The sequence below is a fragment of the Microtus oregoni genome, unplaced genomic scaffold (genome assembly GCF_018167655.1).
Source record: "Microtus oregoni isolate MIOR12 unplaced genomic scaffold, Mior012 000060F_ref0000265, whole genome shotgun sequence".
NCBI lineage: Eukaryota > Metazoa > Chordata > Mammalia > Rodentia > Cricetidae > Microtus > Microtus oregoni.
The window spans coordinates 6,879,755-6,893,092 of NW_024543870.1; the positions used below are offsets into that span (position 1 = coordinate 6,879,755).

General features: G+C 38.4%; 1 protein-coding gene across 1 annotated transcript in view; it reads left to right on the forward strand.

The window, feature by feature from the left end:
- Window positions 1-13,338, forward strand: part of Itga4 (integrin subunit alpha 4) — a 68,703-nt gene that overhangs the window by 20,727 nt on the left and 34,638 nt on the right. Inside the window, exons 6-14 of the mRNA XM_041639799.1 lie at window positions 627-756; window positions 2,495-2,580; window positions 3,240-3,302; window positions 3,390-3,527; window positions 7,875-7,986; window positions 9,805-9,899; window positions 11,202-11,292; window positions 11,877-11,922; window positions 12,282-12,436. Of these exons, the coding sequence (XP_041495733.1) occupies window positions 627-756; window positions 2,495-2,580; window positions 3,240-3,302; window positions 3,390-3,527; window positions 7,875-7,986; window positions 9,805-9,899; window positions 11,202-11,292; window positions 11,877-11,922; window positions 12,282-12,436 (916 nt within the window). The remainder of the gene's footprint in view (window positions 1-626; window positions 757-2,494; window positions 2,581-3,239; window positions 3,303-3,389; window positions 3,528-7,874; window positions 7,987-9,804; window positions 9,900-11,201; window positions 11,293-11,876; window positions 11,923-12,281; window positions 12,437-13,338) is intronic.

A 13,338-nucleotide genomic window follows, 5' to 3' on the forward strand; every position in this document is an offset into this window, starting at 1 on the left:
CACCTTTTACAAATGCTTATAACAATTCTTCTTTAGTTTATGGAATAACGATATTGAAAGTTCAGAATCACTTAGAAAATAAACTATATTTTTATTGGAATTGATTGCTATGGTTTGTTATACAATAGAGACAAGGACCTCCTCTCTCTCTCCCTCCTTCCTAGTTGTAATAAAATATGCCCTAAATTTCACAAGCCTTTCTATTATCTGGGCTGAAATTGTTAGGGACATTATTCAGTGACTTTTGCAAATTGAAATAAATTAAGCCCCCATTTCCTCTCTGGTAGCACACGATTATCCTGGTAACGAACCCTAATGAATTACACAGAGATGATTGTCCTTCGCTGACCCACAGCACCTTTGTCCCCAAAGCTTACTTTATTGTCTAATGTCCCTCCCTACCTTTGGTAATTGAAACCCACTGAGAAGTGTCAAGAGAGTGCCAGAATTTCTCCTCTAAAATTCTACTGTAGTGATTCTGGCTTTTTAGCATCTGGTTTTAAATTAATAAAAGTTGTCATTTCAGAGCTTCATTTCCTAATGATTTACCTAGAATGTTGTATATTTTCCAGAGGTTTGGGGTGGTGAGTTCTAATTTTCAAATGATGATGAGTTTTCTTTTACAGGATTTAATTGTGATGGGGGCCCCAGGATCATCTTACTGGACTGGTTCCGTCTTTGTCTACAATATAACTACAAACACGTACAAGGCATATTTAGACCTTCAGAATCAAGTAAAATTTGGAAGTTACTTAGGTACTATAAAAATTTGAGAAACTCAGATTGTTTGTGCCTTAGAAATTATATGTGCTATTCTAAGTATCCTGTCGTGCAGTAAGGTCAGACACTGTCTCTATTAAGCAGAGAGGCAATTATGTTTTCACTAATCCATATGTTATGCTGACGTAGGTGACTGCAGTTGTCACCACTATGATTTTATATAGGAACTGTTGAACACTTACTGTAGATGTCTGCCCCAACCTGTTGTAATAATAGGAGCGGCGGGCTGTGCCCCTGGCACCCAGCCGCCCGCATGGCTAGCTATAGCTTATGCCCCGAAATAATTACACGGAAACTGTATTCTTTTAAACACTGCTTGGCCCATTTCTATCTAGCCTCTTCTAGGCTAACTCTCGCACCTGGACTAGCCCATTTCTAATAATCTGCTGTAGCCCACGAGGTGGCTTACCAGAGAAGATCTTAACCCGCATCTCTTTGGAGTAGGAGAATCATGGCTACTCACTGACTCAGCTTCTTTCTCCCAGCCTTCCGTTCTGTTTACTCCTCCCACCTATGTTTTAACCTATGAGGGCCAAGCAGTTTCTTTATTGCTTAACCAATGAAATCAACAGATTGAAATATGACACTCCCACATCACCAGCCCTTCTTTTGAAGACAGGGTCCCACTGTGTAGTCCTGGTTGTTTTGGAACTCTCAGAGATCTGCCTACCTTTGCTGCCTGAGTGCTGGAATTACAAATTACAAATTAAAAACTTCTTGGGTCCCTAGTGAAATATGACACTCCCACATCACCAGCCCTTCTTTTGAAGACAGGGTCCCACTGTGTAGTCCTGGTTGTTTTGGAACTCTCAGAGATCTGCCTGCCTTTGCTGCCTAAGTGCTGGAATTACAAATTACAAATTAAAAACTTCTTGGGTCCCTAGTGAGTTTTTAAACCAACTCTGTATTAGTACACTCATCTAAACATTTGTCTATGAATACATAATCATAAATTCTTAGACTATCAATTGAAAACCAGTGGGCCTTATAAAAGCATTCTAGATAAAGGAGAACATTAAGTATAAATTCTAACAATTATTCTTCCACGTTTTCCTTATCAACATTTATTTTTGTTTGGAAAGATTATCTTAGGTTGTTTCTTGGGGTTTAATCATTTTTATTGCCCTTTTCCTCTCTGTTGTTATTTCACAAAGCAAGAGTATTATACTTTATCACCCATATTTCTACAAACACAAATTTTATGGCATTCTTTCCCTTTACAATAAGATGCATGTGTTCTGCAGTTTCTTATAAAGCATAGGTTTGTTTAGCCCTCATGTGCTTGAAATGTGAACATCATGTGCTCAGAAAGGGCATTAATGAAACAAGTAGCATTTTTATCATTTCAACAGAACCTATATGACATTACCTTACCTGTGAATGAAAAATGTCATGACTTTTTTTTGTAACATCCACACAATAGAAAGATGAAATATGTGACGATTATCAGATTATCGGTGCTGGAAGCTGGTTGCTCATATCACAGGGAATATCCCACCAAGTGTCAGTGTCGTATTCTCAATGCTGAGAGCTTGGCAATGCAAACCTACAGTATCGTTTTTTATAACGTGTATGTTAAAATTGCTTTAAATGATGATTTTCAGTTAATAAAAGTTTCTTGAGGCTCTACCTAAAGTAATAAGAAAAGCAAAGAATTAGAAAAGCACATGTCTATGGTGAACGAAGTCTCATGTATTTCTCTCCTGTAATGAAGGCTATTCGGTTGGAGCTGGTCATTTTCGAAGTCCACACACGACTGAAGTCGTAGGAGGAGCTCCTCAACATGAGCAGATAGGAAAAGTGAGACTTTTCTTTTTCTCTGTTTCTTCACAAAGTCTTGAATGGTTTACATGAATCAGGCGTTAAAGGGAAACTGTAATCATTTTCATGAATATAAGATTACAACGATGAGCAATGCATTGCATTGGCCGAATTTATGTAAAATATATTTATAGCCCTCAAAGAGATTGAATGGAAACCTTTAGAGGAAATCGTATAACTTAAGTGGGGCTTGGTTCTGAGTAAATTGCTTATAAAGTATCTATAGATGCACAGAGAATGCGATATCTGGTTATTATTTAGTAAAAGGGAGTTGAGACAGGTAACACTGCATGGTAAGACTAAAAAGAACAGATATTCTCTAGGATAATTCCAGTTCCATATTTTTCTGCATTGCCATGTGGACACTGGCGCTGCATTTTTTGGTAAACCTTTTTCTTTGCTTTCTCTGTGGTACCCAAAAGTAAATTCCTCAGAGGAGAGTGTTGGAAATCAAGCTTACTAATATGAATATTTCACATCATTCTTAAAATTTGTAGCATTAATAATTTATTGAACATTTAATATTTTTATATTTGTCCAATTATTTTTTATACATGAATTGATGTTTCAGTTAAACAAATTAGTTTTTTTAAGTCTGCTAAGGAAGTAAACATTTTGAATTCTTCCCCCACTTGCAGGCATATATATTCAGCATTGATGAAAAGGAGCTGAGCATCATCCATGAAATGAAAGGTAAAAAGGTAAATATGTCTCTGCCTTTGGGGTCGCTGAGGGCTTCCGTGGATAACGCTGTCTTCTCATTGCGCATGTGCTCTGCTTTGGAACAGCTTGGCTCATACTTCGGAGCATCTATCTGTGCAGTGGACCTCAACGCAGATGGCTTCTCAGATCTCCTTGTGGGGGCTCCCATGCAGAGCACCATCAGAGAGGAAGGGAGAGTATTCGTATACATGAACTCTGGCTTGGTATGTCTGAGTGTCTCCACCTTGGAAGACACAAATTATAATTCAGACTGAAACAGGTCTTCTTTCAGGGTTCTGAGACTACAGATTCTTTTTGTAATTTGTGTGTGTGTTTGTGGGTGTATACAAGCACATGATGTGTGTGCATGCATCTTTGCATGCCATGGTACATATAATGTCTGTGCATGCATCTTTGTGCATGCCATGGTACATATAATATGTGTGCATGCATCTCTGTGCATGCCATGGTACATACGATGTGTGTGCATGCATCTCTGTGCATGCCATGGTACATATGATGTGTGTGCATGCATCTCTGTGCATGCCATGGTACATATGATGTGTGTGCATGCATCTCTGTGCATGCCATGGTACATATGATGTGTGTGCATGCATCTCTGTGCATGCCATGGTACATATGATGTGTGTGTATGCATCTCTGTGCATGCCATAGTACATATGATGTGTGTGCATGCATCTCTGTGCATGCCATGGTACATATGATGTGTGTGCATGCATTTCTGTGCATGCCATGGTACATATGATGTGTGTGCATGCATCTCTGTGCATGGCATAGTACATATGTGTGTGCATGCATCTCTGTGCATGCCATGGTACATATGATGTGTGTGCATGCATCTCTGTGCATGCCATAGCACATATGATGTGTGTGCATGCATCTCTGTGCATGCCATAGCACATATGATGTGTGTGCATGCATCTCTGTGCATGCCATGGTACATATGATGTGTGTGCATGCATCTCTGTGCATGCCATGGTACATATGATGTGTGTGCATGCATCTCTGTGCATGCCATGGTACATATGATGTGTGTGCATGCATCTCTGTGCATGGCATAGTACATATGATGTGTGTGCATGCATCTCTGTGCATGGCATAGTACATATGTGTGTGCATGCATCTCTGTGCATGCCATGGTACATATGATGTGTGTGCATGCATCTCTGTGCATGCTATAGCACATATGATGTGTGTGCATGCATCTCTGTGCATGCCATGGTACATACATCAATGTCCAAAGCAATCAGTCCCCTTCTACCTCATGTTTCTGGGACCCAGCTTAGGTTAAGAAATTTTCACAGGAAGCACTTTTATTTACTGAGCAATCTTGCCAGGTCAAAGGTAGTCTTAAGTTTTTCTGATGGACCAAAGTGAAAGTTCTACTGCCATCCTGATGTTCTGAAAACGGAACAGAGCACAACAGTGAGCAGCTGTTTCAGAAACAGGAGACTCAGCACAATGGAGTTTCTATACACTGTTTATGTGGGCTCACTCTGCTAATTGTAATTTCCTTTAGTTTAATTTTGGCACAAATAAAATTTGGAAGCATGGTTTGTGTAGATATTTCAAAATAGATTTTTATGTTCTTCAATAATTACGGTCCTTAAATAATTTAGCAAATTGTAAAATGTTTGCTGTTAGGAATAGATGAAACAGTCAATGTTTTTAATGTTTTGACTTGCAAATAGGAATTAGGCACATTGATAAAATATTATTTCACAGTTCATGTGGGCTATATACTGAAAATAATCTGAGATTGGCATCATTCTGAAGTGGATACATTGTTAAATTAGATCACTACTGACTATTGCTCAACTTTAAGTCATGGGCATTGTTGGTAGTGGAAACACGTGACTTGATCATTCTGCAGAGTTCTGGCTTTCTCTGGAAAGCCTTGTTTCTTGATGTTAAATCAAGCAAAGATTGGATACTTAGTGGCACCTTCTTTGTTCCTGTGGTTTGAAAATAAGATCAGGCTTCATGTACTGGGACACAGCATCTTTTAGTTCAGAATTCTCAACGTGTGCTTGTAACCTTGCTTACAGAGAATTTGATAAGTTCTCATTTCAGACATCAAACTATAAACTCTGTATGATGCAAATGAGAAGGCTCCCAGTGGGATGAGGATGGAAGCCTGTCTATGTCCTAAATCTAGACTAGATTTGGAATGAGGATGGAAGCATGTCTATGTCCTAAATCTAGACTAGATTTTGGGTGAGGATGGAAGCATGTCTATGTTCTAAATCTAGACTAGATTTGGAGGGAGGATGGAAGCGTGTTTATGTTCTAGATCTAGATTAGAGCTGCACAGGCAGAGATTTCCTAGACGTTCTTTAAACTGTATTCTACGAATGACATATTATCGTCTGGACAGTGATCTCTTTGATAGCGCTTATTAGTGTTTATTAAATCCTTATTCAGTAAGTGTCTCTCATTTGTCCCCTGTGACAAATTCCTGTTAAGTTTCTCTTAACAAGGAGTTTAAAAACAAATAGTTTGACAGTTAGAACCATCCAGAAAGTTAAGGACCATTCCCCCACAAAAATCATAGACCATCCCACCATGAGGACAGGCAAAAGAGTTGCTTAGAGATCAATAGAAGAGCCTTTCCACAAGGCTACTCTCTCCCCTTCCCTCTGGCTTACCCAGAAGCACTCTTGCTGGGTGCTTGGATCAGTTTAGTAATTGGCTTCCATTTTTAAATCCTGCAGTGTGGATTTCTCTTCTTTTCTTCACATTTAATCTATTTGTAAACTCTCTGAAATGGCATTAGACACTAAGAAGCATAATATTTTCTTTACCTAGTTTGCTCTTGCCTGTGCTAACATGGGAGAGCAATCATCTGTTTGGTTTACCCTTGTTTTTTTTTTTTTTTTCTATGACTCCTAGAAGTCCTAGACAGGCAGGCCCTCCAGAATTATTTTCAATGAACTGAAAGAAAGAAGATTACTTAAATGGCTTGGGTTTTGACCTAATCTACTAAACAGCTCTCAAGGGTCCCCATCCCCAGTGAATACTTGGTTGCTGTTCTCAATGACTGTAGAATTCTTGAACAAGAGCAATCACCACTTTTCCTGAAATTCCTCTGAAACAGCATTGTCTAAAGGTTATACTCCATTTGTCTTCTCTGAAGCCCTGCCTCCCTTCCCTTTGTCATTTCCTAGGGAGCCATGCCAGTACATCCCCCGCTTCTCGGATTTAATTCCGTATCATGTGGGTGGTAGTGATTGAATCTATAGAGATAAATTCCAAAGTTTTAATTTATTTTTAAAAAAGTGACTGTTAGTGAGAATCTCTAATGAAACATAGTATGAAAAAAAAAAAGAAAAACAGCTGAAGATAATCCCAGCTGTGACCCAAGAACTTCGGGCCTGGATGAAATGTTAGTCATGGAGGTGTCATTGGAAAGCAGCATGGCAAATGGGAGGGGGGGGGTGATAAATACAGGAAGAGTGGGCGTTATTTGCTTTGGGCCAAAAATATTTCAAGGAAGTAGTATTTGAGTAAGAATCAAATAGGAATCTCCAATTATAAAAGAAACGGTGAAGGACACTTGGCCAAAAGTAGACTGTGTGCTTGTGGGATGAAGAAGAATGTGCCTGGGAAGAGGATGTGGGCTATGAGCAGCATGAGGAATTTGCTCCAAAAACATGGCACTGAACTGATCAGAGATCATTATTTACAGCATCATGAACTTACCTCGTATGTAATTACATATATTATATGTAACCACTAACTTTCAGCATTTGGGATACCAGTTGACCAATGCATTGATGCTAGGATACCTTCCAGAGGCCATCTTAAGTGATGTCACTCTTTTTTAAGAGGCCTCCCAGGGCTTCTTATTGTTCACTTCAGAAAATAAATTTACTTTTTAATCAAATTGCTATAGACTGTAGGATAACAATTTGGGTTTTGTTCTCTTGTTGATTATATATACACCACTCATATATTAAGTGATTTGCTGATCACCTTTTCTGTATATCAAAACCATACCGTTTTTGCAATAGCCTTGCATGGATACTTTATGCAGTTTCTCTCATCTTTTTTTTTTTACTCTTCCTTATTGGAATTCCTTCCTTGCTTCAGTTAGAATTATTTTTCTCTCTTCTCATTAGTGTGGAGCAATTTGTACTTCCAAGTCATATGCATGCTTGTGGTAAGCCCTCTTTGTAGCTGTGGCTCCTGGAGGAAACAGCATTTTATAAACAGGCTTCCAAGACCCCTTCACCTGCTCGCTCTGCACAGTGCATTGTCTTTAGCAAGAGCTCAATAAATATTTGTTAAATTGAATTATCAAAATGATTTATTGGATTTTTCAAAGCTAGGGATCATGAGCTAGACAATTTTCTATGTCCTTTGAGCTCTAATCATGTTATTATATGTGTTGACTTAATAAATATTTATTGAATTGAACTGAGATGTATGTTCTAAAGCTCAATTCTTGGTTTGATGCATTACAAAAATCCATATCCAATTATAGCCGTAAATCATGTGTAAAGTTGTCAAGGAGTTGTATATGACACCTTCCTTCTCTCTCTACCTAGGGAGCTGTAATGAATGAGATGGAAACGGTACTCATTGGGAATGACAAATATTCTGCAAGATTTGGGGAATCTATAGCAAATCTTGGTGACCTTGACAATGATGGCTTTGAAGGTAAAAATCTCTAATTAAAATCTCTAATTTTGGACTTGATTTCCACATTTAAAATTGTTCAGGGAAGAGAACATGATGATAGTTCTGTGACGTTTGCCTGCTGAAAATGAGGCCAGACGGTCTGCTATCTTGTTTTCTATACTGTTGGGTCAGTTGTAACTGCCAGTAATTAATCTTTACCATCATCTTGTTGATTCTAAAGATACTCATTGCTGATTATAGGCAGCATAATTCTTTACACATCTCTAAAAATTATATCTATCAAATTGTGATATGCATCATTTTTCTATTTTAAGAAGGATGGTGGTTTTAGAAAGAAAATATTAAGTGTATGTATCACTGGACAATAACATTTAGCTACCCGTACAGTTCAGAAACTGACCAAACATAACTGAATCTGTTTTCAAGCCTGAAGCACATTCTGGTGACCCCTGCAGTAACACCTTGCCTGGGCACTGCATTGCTATAGGATTTGGAAGAGTCCCAGAGAGAGTCCCAGACAACATTGTTGAGGGGTTTTTGTGAGAATCAGGGCAGTGGCTATCCACCAGTAGAAGCATTTCCATGGTGAAATAAATGGCTCTCTTAACATGCATGCTGCTCCAGACATCAGCCTCGATATAGAAACACCTGCCCTATGAGCAGCCTCTGTCAGTCTAGCGTTGGGAGTTAACTTATTTGATAAAACTGCACATTGATGATGAATATGTGTAAGAGGAGAGTGTGAAATTTCCCAGAGTGCAGTAATTTCTGACATTTTAGCATCTAAGTTCTTAATATTTATTTTTATGGCTTATAATTCTGTCCTCTTGATACTATCATGATAATTAAAATAATTGTATCCTCTTGATATTATCATTGATAATTAAAATGTGGTTTATATTAAACAGCAGTCAAAATTACAACCGTGGTTATGACAACATTTCCAGACAATAATAGTGGTTCCATGAAAACAAACTGTCATATGCTTTGGATTTCAGTTAAAATAATTAAAACCATTGCACAATTAGTAGATAAATTAATATACCTACATAGACCCGTGTGGCATAACAATGAAGTGATCTTGCAGCTATGGGATGCTATTTTTCTTCTTCATGATATATGTATTTACATCACTTAAACAACAAGGTTCACCGGCATGTCTGTTACTCTTGTGTTTTTACACATTAGATCATCATTTCTTTCTTCCAGTGTCATAATCCAATATGAATCACAATAAATTCTTTCATTATTTTTCAAAACAAGGCATTTTCTGAAATCCTATTTGTATGTATGACTGTATATCCCCAGTATATACTCCTGGAATAAGAATACATTCAGAAGTCATTTTAAAGGCATAGAAAAGTCTAGAAGCTCAAAACTAAGGTTCTTGTGGTCATATAATATCATGTTATAACCTGCCAGATGCTGTTCTATGTAGGGATGTATCGTATCCTTTCTTACTAAGCATGCATCTTGCTGTTATCTCATTCTGTGGTTGAGGAAGCTAAGACACACGTTAAATATTGGGGGGGGGTCCGTGGAATAGCAGTGCGCAGCAGCAGAGCTGAGATGGGCACCCAGAGGTATGCCTGGAGCCCCTGTAAGCTTTACCATGGTGAAAAGTGTCCTTCAAATCCACCCACTTTCTTATTTTCCATGGATTATCCTGAACTTTATGATATTAGTCTTTTTTTTTTTCCTGGAAGAGTGGTTGAACTTCTATGTAAGAGGGAGTTTTTATATTATGTCACATGCCTTTAGGGTCATGAAGGCAAGTTTTCAAAGATCATTCTTGGTATCAAGAATTTCTAAATTTTTTATGTTTAAATCAAACAGATATTGCTATTGGGGCTCCCCAAGAAGACGATTTGCGAGGTGCTATCTACATTTACAATGGCCGAGCAGATGGGATCTCATCCACCTACTCACAGGTAGGACAGGTCTTCCAAAGAGGCATTAGTTATTAACATACCACCCTCACCATGTGGCTGGTAATGTGGTAATGCTTTTCTCTTTCAAATACTACACATTTTATTTCACTATATAATATTGGTAAATGATCCTGTTTTAACTAACTCTCAGAACAATTTTCTCTAAGCCATTTATTCCCATAGAGTTCTAGTCGACTCGTATTCTTGCCCTTAGCCTAGTTCTCAAGTCTGTGTGTGTGCGATGTCTATGTTTTCTTAAGGCGATGGCCATGCTTTTGTAAGTTTGCCTATTTGGACAGCAGCTGTGCTTCCTTGCAGCTGAAGCTTCATGCTTCGCTGAGCGAGGCCATGGTTCTTTCAGTGGGCAGGAGTTTCAATGATAGCACCTTAACACAATTTTATGACAACCCTCTCATTTCACTTCTCTAACTTGAAAACTCAGAGCATCTCAGTGCATAAAAAGACCGACATTCAAATTCTGGGAAGAAAAGACTTTCCAAAGACTCAATAGCTCTATAGGCAAATGGACCTCCATATTTAACAGAGAAGTTAGGTATGCGTCACGTGAAAGATACTGAGTTTTTCTCACTGTGAACAGCAACCATGTGCTTCTGATTCAGCGTCCAGACATGTAGTGAAATGGATGGAGCAGAGTGAGGGCAGGGGTGTTCTTCAATGTTAGGAAGCAGTCTTCCCAAACCAGCAGACTTTCGTCATAAAACTAAATAGTAGGAACTGGTAAATAATAATAGACATCTTATTTTCCAATTAATTAATTTATTTATGTTGATTAAAGAAGCAAATGCAGAACTTGAAAAATTCAAAGACAAGGAATAGAAATTGTTTTGGAAAAATTAAAAACTGTACGTGAGATGTTGCCTTTTTAAAATATATTTATTTATTTATTTGTTATGTATACAATAGTCTATCTGTGTGTATGCCTGCAGGCCAGAAGAGGGCACCAGACCTTATTACAGATGGTTGTGGGCTCCATATGGGTGCTGGGAATTGAACTCAGGACCTTTGGAAGAGCAGGCAATGCTCTTAACCACTGAGCCATCTCTCCAGCCCATGAGATGTTGCCTTTTTAACAACATAAATTTTTAGTAATAAAATAGATTTCATCTCTATTTCAGTGTAGGAAATTTTGCCTCTTTTAAAGAGTTTGCTTTATTTAGAATGCATTTTGTGAGTTACTGTCTTCGAGAAAGCCTCAGAAGATCCATTACTTAACTAAGCTGACATCTTGTAAATATTAGCTATTTAATAACTATTTCCTGTCAAAATTACCCCTCCCCCCAGAGAATAGAAGGACTTCAAATCAGTGAATCATTAAGGATGTTTGGACAGTCCATCTCAGGACAAATTGATGCAGACAACAATGGATATGTGGGTGAGTAGAGACTGTGTCCAGTTTCTGGACCAAAGCAAGCTCCTTTGTGGATGCTGCTTTATTGTGAACATGCAAACCCGATGTGTAGGGCTTCGGGTCACTTTTAATTGTGTTTCTAAATGTTCAAGCTTTCGAGCTGGGCCTGAAATGATTAAGGGATTTATCAGTTTTATACTGTTAGTGACTGGATAGGAGAGCCCTTGTTCTTGAGAAGGAAGGAAGTACCTAAGAAATCAGTCAAACATGATGAAAAGAACAGAGAAATCTGCTTTAAAAGACACGAGAGGAGCCTTCTGGATGAATATTTCTCACTCAGAGCATCAGACGTCATTTGGTAGTGATGTCACAAGTCCCTAGCATGCAGCTTCTTTGCTTTCTTGTGAAAGGATCACTACTATTTGAGTGAATAGATTCTGGAGGAATGGTTCTGAGGATGCTATCTTGTCTTTTCCAGTTAATTTTTCTATAAATGATCTTTTGATACAGTCAGAAGGTGATACACAGTTAAGTATTTGTGGCTGCAAGGTAATTCCCTTTAACTAATGGTTATCATTAATCTTTGTTGCTGTTTCCCCCCCCTCCAGATGTTGCGGTTGGTGCTTTTCGGTCTGATTCCGCAGTGTTGCTAAGGTGAGGTGGATGTGCGTGAAACTTGCTTACTGATGGTCTGGCCTAATTGTAGATAATGAGGGGCAGGTTTCAAATACAGTGGCCTTGCTGATGCTCCTTTAGGCATGCTCGAGGTTTATTATTAGATTTGGGGGCATTTTTCTTACCTTGCCTAGATTTAATTAGACCATCTGATAAAGCCAATGCTTTTATTTACTTAAATGAAAACTCCTGATCTGTACACAAACTATAACCAAGCATGTATGCACATACTACTGTGTAAGCATTTAAATGGCATTGCTTGGTTGTTGGGAAAGTAATTATTGTCTTAAGGTAAAATGATTCTCTAATTGATATTAGTAATTTCATTGCCTTCTTAGGACAAGACCCGTAGTGATTGTGGAAGCATCCTTAAGTCATCCCGAGTCAATAAACAGAACCATATTTGACTGCACTGAAAATGGACTTCCCTCTGTGTGCATGGATCTGACGCTCTGTTTCTCATACAAGGGCAAAGCAGTCCCGAGCTACATCGGTAAGGGTGTGCCACCAAACTAACACGGAGCAGAAGCTCATTCCTCAATCTGGGAGTAAATTATGCTTGATTGTTTGCCATGGGCAGTTGACAATTCCTTGGCAGAGAATAAATAATCTTTGGATATATACCTCTTGCCCATCTTTTTTCGGTCCTCAAGTTGTTCGAATCAGTAAGTGGGGCACATAGAAGGTTTGGCACTGACGTCGAAAGGCGGTGCCAGGGGCTTCACTTGCTGCTTTTGTTTAAGTTGAACCCTCTGTACTTAACCTGGTAATTCTTCAGAATCAAAAGAGCACACCGCAGCTCTTCTGCGTGACAAGGCTCCTTTCAAATGTTTTTATTGCTATTACTGCTCTTCTAACAGTGATGGAGATGAACTGAGGGCCTTGAGGACATTGTGCAGGTGCCGCACTACCAAGTTACTTCCTCGGCTCTACTGCGCTTGTAAAACTTGGAGCTAGTGTAGGTAGGAGGGAGTTATTTTTTTAAATATATGCTGTCATATTTGGATAAAGAAGGTTAGCTGGAGAATAGTCCTGAATTTTGATATATATATATATAATTTATATTAATTTTATATAATTTAGTATATATAATATGTGCCTTTATCAGCTCTGATAATTGTACCCATTTTATTAAAGGGATCTCTTAATTGTCTGCCATAGAGAATGTAGCATTGATGTGGATCATCCAAGATGGTAATTAATCCAAACTCTACCACACGCACATGCATGCACACACAATATTAGAATAGCTACTAATAAAAGTGGTCCACAGTAAGTCATTTGTATACCTGGAATGATCATAATTTGACTATTAGTAATTGAAAAATTGATTGTGCTGTAACCTTATAGGCTGCTGTTATATGAAGATCACAGAGGCTGTCAAATACTCGTTGA